Below are 20,021 nucleotides of genomic sequence, written 5' to 3'. Positions count from 1 at the left end.
GGCTTAGAGATATGCCTGTAAGTTAATTAATGAATATTTTAGAATGGCAAATACTAAAAGGTATTGGTTTTGTTTGTGCTGGTTTGTTAAAGGATTACACCAAGAAAACCAATAATTTTCTTATTTTAAATATTTTATTTTTAAACATTATTCATTATAGAGTATATTGCTGATATATAAATTTTTAAAAATGTCAACCCCTGAGTGTAGCTAGCCCTTAGTTTAAATACCAGATATGTGGTCACATATGTTGTGGGAGATATATGGTAATATTTGGTTAAAAAGTCAAGATCAGTCCAGAAAAACATGTGAAAATAATGGTCAGGAACAGTTTTCCTTTTTTCCTACTCTCACTTATTCCCCAAATTCAGAAAGAGCTATTTGAACATAAATAGAACACATTAGGTGCTACATTCATTTTAGATTTGTCTTCAATTTTCTGATTTATAGCAAATTTCATTGGAATTAGAAGCAGCAGTGCAAGAAAAAGAAGAAATGAAGAGTAGAGTTCATAATTACATAACTGAAGTGTCACGATGGGAGAGCTTAATGGCTTCTAAGGTGAAAAAACATTGTTTAGGTTGGATTTAAGACTGATTTTTTTTTTAACTTTTTCATGTTTCTTTATTCTGTCTCCTCTATTAGATATTAACATATGAAAGTGGAGATCTTGCCTACTGTCTTTGTATATTTTCTTACAGATCTTACTTAGTATAGTGTCTGCACAGATAGCTTATGCTTCCTAAATTAAAACAAAAATCCCAGTGTGTGTATATGTTTATGACATGGATATTCCAGTGAGTAATGATGACTAATTTAGAAACAATTTAATTGTGGTTAAACCAGGAAAGAGAAAATCAAGATTTGTTAGATAGATTTCAGATGCTTCATGACCGTGCTGAAGACTGGGAGGTCAAAGCCCATCAAGCTGAGGGAGAAAGCAGCTCAGTTCGACTGGAACTTCTTTCTATTGACACCGAGAGGAGACACCTTCGAGAAAGAGTGGAGCTACTAGAAAAAGAAATTCAGGAGGTAATATATTCATTTGTCTTGCACAGACAGAATTTAGTAAAACAGAAAACATTCAAAGGCACTTTATTGAAGTGAGGTTTAAGCATTGGTAAAAATCAAGTTCAATGGTAATCTGTCATTCTGATAATTTGCTTAGGAGAGCCCCATTACTTTTATATTGTAAGTAAAATATACATAATATCGAATTTACCATTATAACCATTTTTAAGTATACAGTGGCAGTTAGTACATGCATATTGTTGTGCAACTATCACCACCATCCTTCTCCAGAACTTTTTCATCTTCCCCAGTTAAAACTCTGTACCCATTAAATACTAACTAGCTCCTCGTTCTCCCCTCCCCCAGCCACTGACAACCACCATTCTACTTTCTCTCTATGAATTTGACTACTCCATGTCCCTCTTGTAAGTGGAGTCATACAATATTTGTCTTTTTGTGACTGAATTATTTTACTTAGGCCTAAGGTTCACTTAAATCTCAAGGTTCACCCATGTTGTAGCATGTGTCAGAATTTCATTCCTTTTTAAGGCTGAATAATATCCCACTGTATGCATATACCACATTCTAAACATTCATCTGTCAATGAACATTTGGTTTGTTTCCATCTTTGGCTATTGAAAATAATGCTGCTATGAACTTGGATGTACAATATCTATTCAAGTCTTTATTTTCAGTTCTTTAGGATATATCCAGACATGGAATTACTGGATCATATTATAATTTTATGTTTAATTTTTTGAATAACCACCATACAGTTTTTCACAGGGGCTGCACCATTTTACATTCCCATCTGCAATGTTAGGCTTCCAGTTCCTCCACATCTTCACCAACACTTGTTATTTTCTGGGGTTTTTTGTTTTGTTTTTTTTTGTTTTAATAATGGCCATCCCAATGGGAGTGAAGTGGTATTTCATTTTGGTTTTGACTTGTATTTTCTTAATGATTAGTGATGTTGAGCGTATTTTGTGTGTTTATTGGCCATTTGTATATTTTCTTTGGAGAAATATGTATTCAAATCCTTTGCATAGTTTTTTTTTTTTTTTCAGTACGCGGGCCTGTCACTGTTGTGGCCTCTCCTGCGGAGCACAGGCTCCAGACGTGCAGGCTCAGCGGCCGTGGCTCATGGGCCCAGCCGCTCCACAGCATGTGGGATCTTCCTGGACCGGGGCACGAACCTGTGTCCCCTGCATCGGCAGGCGGAGTCTCAACCACTGCGCCACCAGGGAAGCCCCTTTGCCTAGTTTTTAATCAGGTTGTTTTCTGTTGTTGTTGAGTTGTAGGAATTGTTTGTATATTCTGGATTTCAATCCCTTATTAGATATGTGATTTGTGAATATTTTCTCCCATCTCATGGCTTACCTTGTCACTCAGTTTTATCCTTTGATGCACAAGAGTTTTAAATTTTGATGAAGTCCAATTTATCTATTTTTTTCTTCTTGCCTGTATTTTTGGTGTCATATCTAAGAAATCGTTGCTAAATCGAACATAATGAAGCTTTTCCCCTGTTTTTTCTATGCGTTTTATAGTTTTAGCTCTTATGTTGAGGTCTTTGATCCATTTTGAGTTAATTTTTATACATGATATAAGGTAAGGTTCCAACTTCATTCTTTTGCATATGGATTTAAATAAGCTTTTGTCATAAAGACAGTCTAATAAAAGTCTCTTAGGGCTTCCCTGGTGGCGCAGTGGTTGAGAGTCCGCCTGCTGATGCAGGGGACGTGGGTTTGTGCCCCGGTCCAGGAAGCTCCCACATGCCGCGGAGCGGCTGGGCCCGTGAGCCATGGCCGCTGAGCCTGCGTGTCTGGAGCCTGTGCTCCACAATGGGAGAGGTCACAATAGTGAGAGGCCCGCATACTGCAAAAAAAAAAAAAAAAAAAAGTCTCATGATAAAATTTTGAGTTTAGTTAAAATATAGGGACGCTAAATAAGTTAGATTGATAAGGAACAGTTGGCTATTAGTTCTACTTTTGTTTTGTTTTGTTGGTATAGAATCGTAGTTGGTCTTTATTTTTTAGAAGAAAGTATTGATTATCTGTAGTGCGTAGAATTATGCACCCCTCCCCCCAAAAATATATTTAGGTCCTAGCTCCCAGTACCTGTGAATGTGACCTTATTTGGAAATAGCATCTTTGCAGATTTAATCAAGTTAAAATGAGGTGGGCTTCCCTGGTGGCACAGTGGTTGAGAATCCGCCTGCCAGTGCAGGGGACACGGGTTCGAGGCCTGGTCTGGGAAGATCCCACATGCCGCGGAGCACCTAAGCCCGTGCGCACAACTACTGAGCCTGCACTCTAGAGCCCACGAGCTACAACTACTGAAACCCGTGAGCCTAGAGCCCGTGCTCCGCAACAAGAGAGCCACCGCAGTGAGAAGCCTGTGCACCGTAACGAAGACTAACCCCCGCTCGCCGCAACTGGAGAAAAGCCCGTGCACAGCAATGAAGACCCAATGCAGCCAAAAATAAATAAATGTTTTTTAAAACGGTTAAAATGAGGTGACACTGGGTAGGATGGACCCTAATCTGATAACTGGTGTCCTTGTAAAATAAGGGAGATTCAGACACAGAAGACACAGGGGAGAATGCCATATGAGGATAGAGGCAGAGATTGAAATGATGTGTCTACCAAGGCAAGGAACCCCAAGGATTGCCAGCAATCACTTGAGCTGGGAGAGGGGTGTGGAAAAGATTCTCATTCAGAACCTCCAGAAGGAACCGATCCTGCTGACATCTGGGTTTCAGACTTGTGGCCTCCAGAACTGAGAGGGAATACATTTCTGTTGTTTTAAGCTATCTAGTTTCTGGTAATTTGTTATGGCAGCGTTAAGAAACTAGTACAGATTTTGGTACCAGGAAGTGGGATGCTTTTGTAACAAACCTAAAAAGGGTCTTTGGAATTGGGTACAGGCTGGAAGAGTAATGGGTACAGGCTGGAAGAGTTTTGAGGTGCGTGATAGAAAAGTCTAGACAACCTTGAAAAGTTTGTAGATAGAAAGATGGATATTAAAGGCAATTCTGGCGAGAACTCAGAAAAAAAGAGGAGGGCTTCCCTGGTGGCGCAGTGGTTGAGAGTCCGCCTGCCGATGCAGGGGACGCAGGTTTGTGCCCTGGTCCGGGAGGATTCCACATGCCGCAGAGCGGCTGGGCCCGTGAGCCATGGACGCTGGGCCTGCGCGTCCAGAGCTGTGCTCCACAGCAGGAGAGGCCACAGCAGTGAGAGGCCCGCGTACCGCAGAAAAAAAGAGGAAAGCTGTAGAGAAAACTTCTATTATTTACAAAATACATAAATCGTCATGAATGGAATTTGTCCAGAAATAAGAATGTTTCTTCTAGTGAGGTCTCAGATGGAATTGAGGAACATGTTATTGGACACTGGAGAAAAGGTAATTCTTATTATAAAATGTCAGAGAACTTGACTGAATTATGGTATACTCTTAGGAAAGTAGAACTTATAAGTTATGAACTTGGATATTTAGCTGAGGAAATTTCCAAGCAGAGTATGAAAGGTGCAACCTGGTTTCTCCTTGCTGCTTATAGTAAGATGTGAAGGAAAGAGACAGATTGAAGAAGGAATTGCTAAGCAAAAAAAGAGCTGGGACTTGATGATTTGGAAAAGTCTTGTCTATCCAGATAGCGTGTTCTGGAGGCAGGGCCGAGAGTGTGGCTAGGCAAAGAGAGTAGGTGAGTGACTCATAGACCCAACCAATCACCTCAGCAGAAACACTGCCAGCTTGGGCTGAAAGGGACAGAAACAGGATACAAGGAAAGAAGGTTAAACTTCTTGGATCCTACTAGCAGAAAACAGGCCACTAGAGTTATGAACATATGTTCTCCTTCAAGAAAAGGGAAGAATGAAGGTGGCTCAGAGATCAGCAGGGCTGCCAAGGGCAGCTCAAAAGCTGGTGGACCTGCTACGCTACCATAGGCCCAGGGGACTGGGCTATTTCTTCCTTGATTCCAGAAAGCAGCGCCACTGCCACTGTGAGCCAAGAGATGGGGCTATACCTGAGGGCTGAGAAGGTGGGGCTGCCCTAGCAGGTCCAGAGGACAGAGTATCAAGACACAGATAATTATTTTTAGGCCTTGAAATCTAATGGAATTTGCCCTACTTGGCTGCAGGCTTACTTTGGACTAGTAACTCCTTTATTCCTTCTATTTTCTCCCTTTCAGAATGGGACCATTTTATGCCTTTTCCACCATTTTATTTCAGAGGGAGGTAACTTGTTTTCTAGTATCACAGGTCTGTGGAAGGAGAGGAATTTTGCCCCAGGAAGGACCATACCCAGAGTCTTACCCATTCTGACTTAGATAAGATTTTGGACTTAGAGTTGATGCTAGAATGTTGGGATAGAATGAATATATTTTGCACATGGGAAGGACATGAATTTGGGGGAGCCAGAGAGTTGATAGAATTATGCCCCTCCGAAATATATTGAAATGCTAACCACCAGAACCTGTGAATGTGACCTTTTTGGAAATAGGACCTTTGCAGGTGTAATCAATTTAAGGTGAGGTCATACTGGACTAGGGCAGGCCATAACCTAATGTTTGGTATCCTTATGAGATAAGAGAAATCTGGACACAGAAGACACAAGGAGAATGTCAAGTGAAGGTGAAGGCAGAGATTGGAGTTATGTGTCTACAAGGCAAGGAACACCAAGGATTGCCAGCAATCACCAGAAGTTTGGAGAGAGGCGTGGAACAGATTCTACCTCAGAACCTCCCGAAGAAGCCAACTCTGCCAGCATCTAAATTTCAGACTTGTAACCTCCAGAATTGTGAGGGAATAAATTTCTGTTGTTTTAAGCCACCCAGCAATTTGCAGTAATTTGTTACAGCAGTCCTAGGAAACGAATACACTATTTCTGTAAGTTTTTCTGTTAAGAGTATAATAACTAAAGGAATGTTTTTCAACCTTCAAAATAGTTCTCGGGAGAAACTATTCTTTAGTTCTTTTGTTCTTTGTCATTGTTCATGTTCTTATGTGGTATATAAGATTGACTTACATATTTATATTTCTTTGGGGGAATTTTGATTAATTAATTCATTAATATTTGGAAAATCCAAGTACTTTTCTACAATTGTTGAAATTTATTAAATCTTCATAGCAGTGTATTAGATTTTTAATGTTGATTCATTTTAGTAAAGCTTGTTTAATAATTTAATTTTCAAATGTGGAATTCTTCCTAAATTCTAGAAGTAGAGTTTATATCTGTTTGTATTTATCACTCACATTTTAAATTGTGAAAAATTTTAAATGTGCATTACTTGGGACTTCCCTGGTGGCCCATGCAGTGGTTAAGAATGTGCAGGGGACATGGGTTCGAGCCCAGGAGTCCAGGAAGATCCCACATGCCACGGAGCAATGAAACCCATGCACCACAACTACTGAGCCTGAGCGCTAGAGCCATGAGCCACAACTACTGAAGCCTGTGCGCCACAACTACTGAAGCCTGTGTGCTGCAACTACTGAAGCCCGCACGCCTAGAGCCCGTGCTCCGCAACAAGAGAAGCCACTGCAATGAGAAGCCCGCACACCGCAACGAAGAGTAGCCCCTCCCTGCTCACCACAACTAGAGAAAGCCTGTGTGCAGCAACGAAGACCCAACGCAACCAAAAATAAATAAATTAATTTTTTTTAATGTATATTACTTTAGGAAAGAAGTGTTTATCAGTATTTCAAATTTTGCTCGTCATTTCAGTTATTAAAATCTTATAAAGTTGTATACTATTATTAGGTTAAGTTAAATTTAAATATGAGTTTAGGTATATAGTTTTAAAGCAAACTCCATTTTTGAAATTCAGAATTTAAAGGCAGTTGAGGAGTGATAAGTATATATGTTACTTTAAAAAGCATTATTATAACAGAGTTTATAAAGGAAAAATTTAATATGACTTAAAAGATCTCTCATGTTCACAACCCTAAAGCAGTAATTTTCATCTTCCAAATATATACATGAGGTACTTAGTTACCATGATTAATAATTAAACACAGTTTATTTTTTTAAGCATTAAATAGGCCATCTTTAAATAGAAGACAGCTTCCTGAGAGTATCTTAAAATTGCAAAATTTTTTAAATTGCAAAAATTGGCTTTTATAGTTATATAAAGGGACGTTGTAGTTACACAGATTCAAACCTTTAATATTACTGGGTTACTTTAACTTTTTACCTGTTTTCTTATTTTCAGCACATAAATGCACATCATGCTTATGAATCTCAGATCTCATCCATGGCAAAAGCCATGTCTAGATTAGAAGAAGAGCTGAGACACCAAGAAGATGAGAAAGCAGCAGTATTAAATGATGTGTCATCTCTTAGAGACCTTTGCATTAAGCTTGATTCAGGCAAAGATATTATGACCCAGCAATTGAATTCCAAAAACCTTGAATTTGAGAGGGTAAGAACTTAAAAGATAATATTGTAGCATATTGTTTTTTTATATATAAATTTACTTATTTATTTATTTTTGGCTGTATTGGGTCTTCATTGCTGCATGCGCTCTTTCTCTAGTTGTGGCGAGTGGGGGCTACTCTTCATTGCGGTGCGCGGGCTTCTCATTGCGGTGGCTTCTCTTGTTGCAGAGCATGGGCTCTAGGCGCGTGGGCTTCAGTAGCTGTGGCACGTGGGCTTCAGTAGTTGTGGCGCACGGGCTTAGTTGCTCCGAGGCATGTGGGATCTTCCCGGACCAGGGCTCGAACCTGTGTCCCCTACATTGGCAGGCGGATTCTTAACCACTGCACCACCAGGAAGTCCCAGTAGCATATTGTTTTATTCAGCCCTACTCTAATTTGACTACTACATTTTTTGTCGAGGTTTCTTTGGCAAACATGATGATAAAATTAGGTGCTGTTTTGAAGCAGATGGGTATTTAGGAGAATATAAGTCTTCTAATTATAGAATAGGACCATATCCCAATACATTCTTTCTCTGCTTAAAAGTAAGACTTATATGAAGAACTGAGCAGTTGATTCCTTTCTAAGTGGAATATTTTCCTGATAAAAATCTTACTTAATTTTAAAAGTCGAGTTAACTGGAACGTCCCATTCCCAAACCGAAGCATTACTTTAAACAACCCAATGTGTGTTTTTAAACATGGGTGTTTCCAGTTTTCACTTATTTAGTAGTAACTTTATTTTCAGGTACTGAGAAGCTTCAAGACTGGTTTGACTATGTAAACAGAATATACATATTTAATAAACCAGAAGGGCCTCCTTACTGATAGGGTGGCCACATTTTAGGATTTTACGTTAATTACCCCCTCTTGACAAGATAACATGAAAGAAAACTATTTGAGGGTTGGGATAGGTCTTTGCTAAAAATAACAAAGATTATTTTGAAAATAAGATGTTTTTCCTATATGTGAAAAGTATTACAGAATCTTTAATCAGTACCCAAAATGAAGCAACTGATGTGTGTATAGCTGTGCAGATAATTTTTCAGAGTAAGTCTAAAATTATACTGAAGTAATCTTGCTTTGTTTTTCTTGTAGGTTGCAGTGGAATTAGAAAATGTAAAATCAGAATCAGAGCTGTTAAAAAAACAACTGTCAAGTGAGAGACATACGATTAAAAACCTTGAATCATTGTTGGCTACAAATAGAGATAAAGAATTTCATTCCCATTTAACCTCCCACGAGAAGGATACAGAAATTCAGCTACTTAAAGAGAAGTTAACCCTTTCAGAAAGCAAATTGTAAGCGTCATGAATCAACTTATGTGAGGAAAATAGCTTGTCACAAATAATTTTTCAATATGAATAATTTTTTATAGATTTGTAGCATAAAACAAATGATAGAAAAATAGTGGAGGAACGAAAAAAATTTTGTTTTCAAAGTGTTGGGGGACTGGGGGATGGGAGTGCAAAGCAAAGTATTTTGATTACATGGCCGCTGCTTTGGGAAACTCAGGGGGTTTAGCTCAGAAGAGACATCATGTTTGGGCGTGTAATTTGTATATGTTCTCCACAGAGGTGGTACCCATGGAAGTGAACGAGTGGACTTTAGAAAAATACCTAAATTTGAGGACTGAAGAGAGAAGTCAGCGAAGGGGAGAGCATTTCAGAATGGGGAGAACTGGCTGTGTTTCATGCTATGGATTAGGAAAAAGACTTTGAAAAGGCCATGAAATTTGACCCTCATAATATTGATTACCTTTTAGGAGATTGATAATGGAGAAGTTTGGACATATTTTTGGAAGAAGGGAGGAAACATAGAGTAGATAGTATGAGTGGAATAATTAACTTTTAAAAGGAATTAGAAATATATCTCTTTCTGAGGTAGGAATCAAGAAAGAGCCAATAAAGATACTTTACTTTTTGATGTTACAATTCATGTCTTCTCACATTGGTATCTCCAGCATTGCTGCAGTGCCTAGCACATACTAGAAGCTTAGTAAATGTTCGTTAAATAAATGAGATGAATGAAAAAGAAAACTTTGTGATAGAAGCTCCAGACGTTTATGGAATTATTGTTGGAAAGTCTTCTCTTTTTTCATCCTTATATGTCACCTCCATTTGTATTTATTAATAACAAAAACAAAAATCCATAGCACTTGATGCTATAAAACAGAATATTTATTATTTATTTGATTTTCTAAATTTGTTTTTAAGAAATAGTCAAAGCCGGGAAAACACCATGCTTCGGGCTAAAATGGCACAATTACAAACAGATCTTGATGTTCTGAAAAGGCAGATTTCAACTGAAAGATATGAACGGTAAGAATATATTTTTAGCATTGAACAGCGTTGTTATTTATTCCCTATTCTATTCCAAAAGGATTTAATATGGCTTACAAATAGCAAACTTTTCTTAGCATTAATATGTAAAATAAATTTCTTTGGTAATTCTTCCTAAAAAGGCAACAAGTGTTGTAGAAGATAATATCCCCACAATAAAGTAGCAAGTATTGTATGAATGTTTGCTGTAGCATTCCTCAGGACAAAATTAGGGCATTATTTCAAAGGATATAGTTAGGGAATCAGCAAGCTAGTAAGGATTCTACAAGAGCCCAAAACATTATGGTCCAATAGGAAATTCCAAATACAAATCATCATGAAAGCGATGATACTGATGATCTTAAGGGCACTTAACAAATATATGCCAGATACTATGTATGTATCTGATTAATCCTATTAACTATCTATTATTGTGCCTATATTGTTATTAAAAACTAAGGTCACGCAAATAGTAAATAGCAGAGCCAAGACTAAAATCCATATAGGTTTGTCTAATTTTAAAGCCTGTGCTCTTAATCTTTTCAATATATTCCCTACAGCTTAGGAATTTTTATAGACACTTATATTTCAGTTCATTTGCTTTATTATGTTGAAAATTTTAATCTCCAAGTGTTACACACAGGAATGAGACCTGCTTTAACAGTTAAAATCCAAGTCTAATTTGTGAATCAACTTGTCAATTTACTTTTCTTCCATTATTCTTTCCTACTGTATTAATACCATAGGCATCAGCATTCCTAAGATTTCATTCTCAAATAGTGGTCAGATTGCTTATTTAGGTCAATATTTTGAGTTCTCTAATCTTATTCTTAACCATTTGCTTCAAAACTTTTAAGTGATGTGCAATTTGGATTATAGATGGAATTTGCTAGGAAATCAGTATTTGTGATTTCAAAGAGAAATGAAGCCTGAGGTTGCATCAGTGTCATGAAAGTAGTGTTGTTAATTTCTTGTTATTTAGAAGATCTATTTTCTGAATGTACTAAACTGTATATATGTAATGATTTTCATTTATTAATGACAACTGAAATTCTCTTCAATTCAAGGGTCCTAAACCAAGCCCTCTGTTGCCTAGGGTTATAGACTCCCTTAATTCTTCTCCTTTTTCCTTGCCCCTGGTCCCCAAAGAAACCTTGACCCACATGACCATGTCTTTCCTTCTGTTTACCATGCAACTAGATCTTGCATTTTTAAAGAGGCAATATTGTCCCTGCAGGGAACAATATAGATTCTTGGGGAAGAGGGAATGGTAAAGAAACCTTAGGTACTACAGTGATTTATGGCCCTCGGAAGGGCCACAGTGTATTAACAGTGTATCTATGTATTAAAATCTGATGTATTAAAATTGGACGGAGGGGGAATAATTTGGGGAGGGGCATCTAAAAAAGTTTTTGTAGGGGATTATAATGAAAAAAGTTTGTGAAGCACCCGTCTAGGTAGAAATCCTAGGTACTGAAGAGCTCAAGTCAGAAAGTCTGGGCCAGGGACTGTGAATAGCCCACAGTAGAGGTGGCAACACAGTCATCATGCTTTGTGGGACAGACCCAGACATAACAGAAAGTAGATTATTTTACTTCTAACATTTGGGCGTTTTGAGACAGGAAGGAAGAGGACTAGATTTATGTGCAAGAAGAGGTGGGAAAGGTAGGGGCAGAGAGGGGAACCAACCAACTTTGAAAATCTATATTCAGAAGGGCTTTGAACAATCTCTTAAAGTACATATTCCTTTAATTGACATCTTTTATCCTCAACTTAGAAATGATATAAAGACATAGGATTTATTTATTTGTTTATGGCTGCGTTGGGTCTTTGTTGCTGCGTGGGCTTTCTCTAGTTGCCATGGCAAGCAGGGGCTACTCTTCATTGAGGTGTGCAGGCTTCTCTATGCGGTGGCTTCTCTTGTTGTGGAGCACGGGCTCTAGGCGCGCAGGCTTCAGTAGTTGTGGCACGTGGGCTCAGTAGTTGTAGCTCACGGGCTCTAGAACGCCGACCCAGTAGTTGTGGCACACGGGCTTAGTTGCTCCGCAGCATGTGGGATCGTCCTGGACCAGGGCTCAAACCTGTGTCCCCTGCATTGGCAGGCAGATTCTTAACCACTGTGCCACCCGGGAAGTCCCTTCAAAGGATTTAAATTTAGTAGAAATACTAATTAATCAATTGAGTAGAAATTACTTAACAACAATAACAGGACCTTTTATTTGTTTACCACTTTTTGGTATAATCTCTTATTTTGTCTTTATTGACAGAGAACGAGCAATCCAAGAGATGCGTCGGCACGGTCTTCGCACACCACCCCTTAGTTCTACTCTGAAGTCTCCTTTACATTCTCCTGAACATACAAACTGATTATCAGAAAGGTATGTATGTAACACCAAGTACAAGCAAAACTTATCTCTGGTTATAAAAATTACAAGAGTTGTTTTCTGTGTGGGGGGAGAGGAGATTGCCTATAAAGGTGGTAGGGAACTTTCACAGGTAATAGAATGTGCTGTGTCATGGTGGTGATGGTTACATGGCTGTATACAATTGTAAAAATTCGTTGAACTGAACGTTTACAGTCCATGTATTTTATTGTACATAAATTATACATTAATTAAAAAAGAAGACATCTGGGGACTTCCCTGGTGGTCCAGTGGTAAAGAATCTGCCTTCCAATGCAGGGTACGTGGGTTTGATCCCTGATCGGGGAACTAAGATCCCACATGCCGTGGGGCAACTAAGCCCATGCACCACAACTGCTGAGCTTGCGCGCCTCAGTGAGAGCCTGGGTGCCACAAACTACAGAGCCCTCGTGCTCTGGAGCCCGCACACCACAACTAGAGAGAGGAAACTCACGCACCACAACTAGAGAGAAGCCCACGCGCCGCTACAACTAGAGAGAAAACCTGCACGCCACAACTAGAGAGAAGCCCATGCGCCACTACAACTAGAGAGAGAAAACTCACGCACCACAACTAGAGAGAAGCCCATGTGCCGCTCTAACTAGAGAGAAAACCTGCACGCCACAACTAGAGAGAAGCCCATGTGCCACTAAAACTAGAGAGAGAAAACCCACGCACCACAACTAGAGAGAAGCCCGTGCACCGCAAGGAAGAGCCTGCACGCCGCAACGAAAGATCCCGCATGCCTCAATGAAGATCCCACACGCCGCAACTAAGACCCGATGCAGATTTAAAAAAAGAGAGAGAGAGAGAAGACATCCACAACAAAAATTAAATGACAATGTATCACAGGGTAATATTTGATAAAGTGCCAAACTCAAGGTACAAATAACAGATAGTGAAAGTGTGGACAAAGACATAGAAAATATTATTTAATATTGAAAGCTAGATATTTTAAGATAAATTATTATATACATACAGAAAAGTGCTATATCATAGGATATCCAGCTCAATGAATTTTTACAAACTGAACACACCTATGCAACCTGCACCCGGATCAAGAAACAAAACATGACCTCTCTTGGGTGTCCTTCTGGTCATAAGCCTTACTCTAAAAGTAACTGTCTCAGTTATTAAAAGCATAGATTTCTTTTGTCTGTTTCTGGACATTTTATAAATGAAATCATATATTTCTGGCTTTTTTCTCAATAGTACCTCTGTGACATTCATCCATACTGCTGTGTACTTGTAGTTGGTTCAGTCTTGTTGCTGTATAGTATTCCATTATGTGAACATACCACAGTCCATTTACTCATTCTGTTTTTGATGGGCATGTGATAATTTCCAGTTTGGGCTATTACAGATAGAATTATGATGAACATTCTAGTACCTTATGTTGGCGAACAGATGTGTGCATTTCTTTTGGGTATACACTTAGGGGTGAGATTGTCAGGTCACTGGACGTGCATGTGTTCGAGCTTGAGCAGTTTTCCAGAGTGATTGTAAAGAGCTAGGACACATTTGGCTGAGGAAGGGTCAAAGTGATGTGCTCATTCATTGGAGATGGGAGTGAATGGGAAAGAAGCATGTCAGACCCAGGGTTTGAAAAGTAGATGACTGAAAAGTGCAGGCTTATTGACAGAAATAGTAAAGTCAGTCCTTTTAAAAATTATTCATTTTTTGGCTTCTCTCAATAGAATTTTATAGGAGATAATTAAGCATTTCCTTGGTGACTTCAGAATCCTCATAAGAGTATTAGCTATGTTCTATTCTTTAATATACTGATGCCCCAGGGTTTATTGGTATTTGTAGGGCCTATGTTTAAATGATTCCTGATTGCTGTGCTTTTTGCTTTTGTGTTTGTTTATTTGACTAAAACATTTGGCTTCCTCTTTCACTTTGAGGACCACTTCCTAGTGCTGGCAGCAGTCACTTTGTCCTCACAACTTCTAAGCTGCTGCATTAATTTGAATGTGATTAGATGGAGGTTCTGCTTCTCATTATAAAGCCTCTTGGCAGTTGTGACACAAGCATTTTTTTCATGCTTGATTCACAGCTGCATTTTAGATCAAGGGTTGGTAAACTAGGCCCCTGTAGGCCAAATCCACACCACTGCCTAATTTTGTAAATTAAGCTTTATTAAGCCACACCGATTTGTTTACATATTGTCTCAGACTGCTTTTCTGCAGTGGCAGAATTAGGGAGTTGTGACAGAGACCCTGTGGCCCACAAATCTGAAATATTTATTTACTAACTGGCCTTTCATGTCACATAGCCCCTGGAAAACTTATCTGTATACTTGTGAGATAATATGAGTGAAAAAGCAAGTAATTCCTTAGTTTATGAAAAGAGGCTTGACTCCCAGGGATCCCCAAACTATAATTTAAGAACCACTGGGGGCTTCCCTGGTGGCACAGTGGTTGAGAGTCCGCCTGCCGATGCAGTGGACATGGGTTCGTGCCCCAGTCTCGGAAGATCCCACATGCCGCAGAGCGGCTGGGCCTGTGAACCATGGCCGCTGAGCCTGCACGTCCGGAGCCTGTGCTCCACAATGGGAGAGGCCACAACAGTGAGAGGCCCGCATACCGCAAAAAAAAAAAAAAAGAAGAACCACTGATCTAGAACATAGTGCTTTCCAGCAATCTCTAAAGCTGTAATGAATTAGAAAACTTTTTAAAATTATGATAAAATATATATAACATGAACTTTGCCTACTTTTTTTTTAAGTTTTTTTGACGTGTACCATTTTTAAAGTCTTTATTGAATTTGTTACAATATTGCTTCAGTTTTATGCTTTGTTTTGTTTTTTTTCTGGCCAGGAGGGATGTGGGATCTTATTTCCCTGACCTGGGATCGAACCCACACCCCCTGCATTGGAAGGCAAAGTCTTAACCACTGGACAACGAGGGAAGTCCCTCAACTTTGCCTTCTTAACTATTTTGTAAAGTGTACAACTCAGTGGCATTAAATTCACAATGTTGTACAACCATCACCACTATTTCCAGAATTTTTTATCACCCCGACAGAAACTCTGTATCTATTAAGCAATAACTCTCCAGTCCCCTGTCTTCACTTCCCTGCCCCTGATAACCTCTAATCTACTTTCTATCTCTATAAATTAGCCTACTCTAGATTTTCATATAAGTGAATTTATACAATATTTGTCTTTTTGCATCTAGCTTACTTCATTTAGAATAATGTCTTCAGGGTTCATCTGTGTTGTAGCATGTATCAGAACTTCATTCCTTTTCATCCCTGAATGATATTCCTTTGTGTTTATACCACATTTTGTTCTTTTGCTCATCAGTTGATGGACACCTGGGTTGTTTTCATCTCTTAGCTATTGTGAATAATGCTGCTGTGAACATTGGTGTACAAGTATCTGTTTTAGTCTGTTTTAATATCTTTTGTGAGTACCTAGAGTTGCTGGGTCATAAGGTAATTCTATGTTTAACTTTTTGAATACCTGCCAAACTTTTTCCACATAACTGTACCATTCTCACCAGCAGTCTAAGAGTTCCAGTTTTCCAAGTCCTTATCAACACTTGTTATTTTCCATTTTTTTATTATAGCCATTCTAGTAGATGTAGATTAGAAAATGTCTACAACCATTAACAAATTCCCAGAGTATCCTAATGATGTTGTTAATTGGTAGCACATTTCCATTCATATTTTCTAACGTTGTCACCAAAACTAATTTTAAGGGATTTCCCCATAAGTACCCAGAAATGAATATGAAATATTCATATCAAGTCGTATTTACAGTGTCTCTAATAGTTAACATATATAATCCAGTTTTGCTTTTACTGTTTTGATTATTGCATCTAAAAAATGCTCACTGAGAAAACATAAAATACAAAAGTAGAAAGAAGATAACCAAAATCACTTCTTTTTATATTTTTTTTATTGGAGTAAAATATACATAAGGTCAAATTTATCATTTTAACCATTTTTTAAGTGTACATTTCTCTGGCAGTTAGTACATTCACACTCTTGTGCAAAAATCATCTCCACCATCAATCTCCAGAACTTTTTCATCTTCCCCAGCTAAAACTCTGTACCCATTAAACACTAACTCCCCATTCTCCCTTTCCCCTAACCTCTTGCAATCACCGTGACAATTTCTGTCTCTATGAATTTGACTATTCTTTGTACCTTAAGTAAGTGGAATCATGCAGCATTTGTGTTTTTGTGACTGACTTATTTCACTTACTATAATGTTTTCAAGTTTTATCCATGAGGGAGGGAGTATGTGTCAGAATTCCCTTCCTTTTTGAGGCCGAATATTATTCCATACTATGTATATAGCACACTTTGTTTATCCATTCATCACTTGGCTTGCTTCCATCTTTTGGCTATTGTGAAAATGCTGCTGTGAACATGGATGTACAAATCAAAATCACTTTTAATCCTACAACCCAGAGAAAATAGCAATTAGCCATTTGGTACACTCTCTTCTTTTTAAAAAGAAAAAAAAGGTTTATTTATTTACTTTTTTTAAACTTTATTTATTTATTTATTTTGGCCGTGACACGCGACATGCAGAATCTTTGCAGGATCTTAGTTCCCCAACAAGGGGTCAAATCCGTGACCCCTGCATTGGGAGGGGAGCATGGAGTCTTAACCACTGGACCACCAGGGAAGCCCCTACTCCTTTCTTATGTTTAATTTGTAGTAAATATACACACAAGCATAGACATACATGTATAATTCTAATAGAAATCATACTCAAAATAGTTTTTATCAGTTTTTTTGTTTTGTTCTGTTCTGTGGGGTTTTCCCCTTAATATAGTTGCATACATTTATTCTTATCATTAAAAGCATTTTCAAAAATGCCATTTTAAAATAGTGGTTTAACAGTTGATCACATGGATATTCCATAAATTATTTAATCATTCTCCTCTTATGGAACATATATCGATAGTTTGTTTCCAGCTTTTTTTTTCTTATAAACAATGTTTTACATCAGTATTTGACAACCTGCCTGATAATTTCTTCTTAAGTATGTCTTCCTCAATATAGAAAAAAATAATTACTTTCTCAGTGTTTCCATTGTGTGATTTTTTTATATTTTAATGTCTGTGTTTTTTAATTGGGAGGGTGGTTAGATAGCACGTAAGGTCAAAATACTTGGAAAAATATTTGACTATCCTTAACATGCTATTTTAAGACTCAGACAACATAATTTACAGTACTTGTTTGTAATTTTATGAAACCTATACATCATAGTATCCCTTCTTTTGAACGATTTTTCTCAATTAACATTCTATGTTACCCCATTCTTTTCACTGTGTATCATTCTTTCAGTACTCTTATACTTTGAAGTGCTTTTGTATAATAGTTTAAAGGGAATATCTTTTTGAAATATAGAACAATACTTCTTGACTATTAACTATAATTTGTGGGCAAAGATTTTATTAGAGATTATAATTTCAGTTAAAACATTACTGAATTGCAATTTTTCATGAAAGTACTGAGTAATTTTATCATTTTTTTCTTAATCCACCTTTCCCCTCCCCGCTTTTTCAGAATGATGGCTTTCATGAGTTGGCTATATGGATTTTTTTAAAGGACAGACAGTAATGAAATATTTGAAGCACTTGTTCCTGAAAATTATGAACATTGACACAAATTCTACCTCTGTCAACTTTTATTTAAATCAGTGAATATTTATGTAAAAATTTGGTTTAAAAGAGCTATATCCATGTGTATATTTTCATATATATGACAGAACAGAATATGTATGGATAGTGCTAATGTTATATCTGTATTTTTATTATTCCTGACTTAAATTACTTCTCAAAGTGTGTTTATACTGTGAATTAATATGATGTATTATTCACATTATGCTTTAATAATTTTTTTCTTAATGAACCATGATATATGTATATAAATATTCTCATTTCCATGCCTGTGTTTATAACCCATATCTTTAATACATTCACAAGGGATGATCAACTTTGATGCTATGCTGTCATGTTTAACTTTTTTCTTCTAAATGTAAAATTAATTATGCACCAATATGCTGTCTATCATTGAGGGGACTATATTCAGGTCTATTCTTATAATAGCAAAGGTCTTGATAAAATAATGGTTGCCATATATAATTTGTTATTGCCAACTAGAAGAACTGTGATAGAAAAGATACATTCATATATTATATACAATATACTATTTTGGCTACCACATGGACTCTTCACATAATATAAACGCTATCAAAATTAAACTAAAAGCTGTATTTAGAATTTTGTAAAACGATAGAACAGAAATTTGGGATACTTTTCAGTAAATAAAATTTATCACTGTACGAATCTAAAATTTTGAATACAAAAATATCAATATATAGGGTAAATACAGTAAAACATTTTGTTAAAATTCCATTATACATTCAATAATATCCAGTTTTTTGCTTCTAAACCTGTGTGTTGTAATTTATCAGTCTTCCAGAATAGTATGTAAACACTGACCTGTTGTGGCATATTAGATAGAAAACAGCTTTTTACAGTGAATTTTCAAAGTTGTAACTTTAAAGGATTTAGATATATACAGATATTAATAAAAGAACAAAAGTACAAAATAGATTGTCATACAAAAACTAATCGTGTTTAAACCATACATTTGAAGAAAATCCTGTTCTTAATAGATTTCATTATGATCGAAAAAGAACTTAAAAACTAGCATTGGAAAATGGAAGACCAATTATTTATGATACATTTTATTTCCTCCTGTGGTTTAATAAAGTGGAGCTTATGTGTGAGTGTTTGTGTGTACCTGGGGGTGGACAGCACTCTTTTTCTAAAACTAATATTCCTTATATGTTCTCATTATGCCCTTTGCAGTAATTGTGTATTTGGTGTGATGTGGCTTACTTTTTCACCATCTATGTAATTTTATGTATTCTATCTCCTGTGTGTGAATTCATGTATTACAGCAAAATACAATAGAAATGGGACTATTTACAATGTCATATGGAAAATCTTTTAATAAATATATGTAAATAAAATTTTAAAATTTGTCCCCACCTTTTCCCCAAAACAACAGCAAGGCATATTTTGTTCAATATTTTATTTTTAATGTTTCTATAATTTAAAAATGTATAGTTTGCCATAATTGTTATTTTCATAACCATGATACAATTTTTTAAAGTAGTTTTATCTTGAAATACTGAATGTTCTGACCTTTTATAGATGTTTTTAATTTGTTTTAAATAATTTTAAATTATGGAGCTTGACATAGATTTTCCAATAAACTTTCCAGTCCATTTATTTTCTCTTTCTTACAAATAATTTTGTATAATGGTAGCAATATTCTTAGTTCTAAAGTTAAGTGTAATTTATTCAAATCAAATTTTATCATGGTGGGATATGGAGAAGTCTCTGAACTCAGATTCCAGGCACTTTCTTTTTTTTTTTTTTTTTTAACATCTTTATTGGAGTATAATTGCATTACAATGTTGTGTTAGTTTCTGCTGAATAACAAAATGAATCAGCTAAACGTGTACATATATCCCCATATCCCCTCCCTCTGCGTCTCCCTCCCACCCTCCCTATCCCACCCCTCTGGGTGGTCACAAACCATGGAGCTGATCTCCCGGTGCTATGCAGCTGCTTCCCACTAGCTATGTGTTTTACATTTGGTAGTGTATATATGTCAGTGCCACTCTCTCACTTCATCCCAGTTTACCCTTCCCCCTCCCCGTGTCCTCAAGTCCATTCTCTACATCTGCGTCTCTATTCCTGTCCTGCCCCTAGGTTCGTCAGAACCATTTTTTTTTTTCAGATTCCATATATATGTGTTAGCATAACGGTATTTATTTTTCTCTTTCTGACTTACTTCACTCTGTATGACAGACTCTAGATCCATCCACCTCAGTAC

The 20,021-nt window shown here is 37.1% G+C and overlaps 1 protein-coding gene across 1 annotated transcript in view; it reads left to right on the top strand.

The window, feature by feature from the left end:
- CEP135 (centrosomal protein 135) overlaps nucleotides 1–19,401 on the top strand; it is an 89,289-nt gene extending 69,888 nt beyond the window's left edge. The window contains exons 20-26 of the mRNA XM_060012486.1: nucleotides 451–561; nucleotides 847–1,032; nucleotides 7,220–7,429; nucleotides 8,522–8,724; nucleotides 9,640–9,744; nucleotides 12,012–12,122; nucleotides 17,676–19,401. Coding sequence (XP_059868469.1) covers nucleotides 451–561; nucleotides 847–1,032; nucleotides 7,220–7,429; nucleotides 8,522–8,724; nucleotides 9,640–9,744; nucleotides 12,012–12,111 — 915 coding nt within the window. The 3' untranslated portion in view covers nucleotides 12,112–12,122; nucleotides 17,676–19,401. The remainder of the gene's footprint in view (nucleotides 1–450; nucleotides 562–846; nucleotides 1,033–7,219; nucleotides 7,430–8,521; nucleotides 8,725–9,639; nucleotides 9,745–12,011; nucleotides 12,123–17,675) is intronic.
- The last annotated feature ends 620 nt before the right edge of the window (nucleotides 19,402–20,021 follow it).

Source organism: Delphinus delphis, chromosome 5 (assembly GCF_949987515.2).
Source record: "Delphinus delphis chromosome 5, mDelDel1.2, whole genome shotgun sequence".
NCBI lineage: Eukaryota > Metazoa > Chordata > Mammalia > Artiodactyla > Delphinidae > Delphinus > Delphinus delphis.
This window is presented reverse-complemented; position numbering and strand designations above follow the sequence as displayed.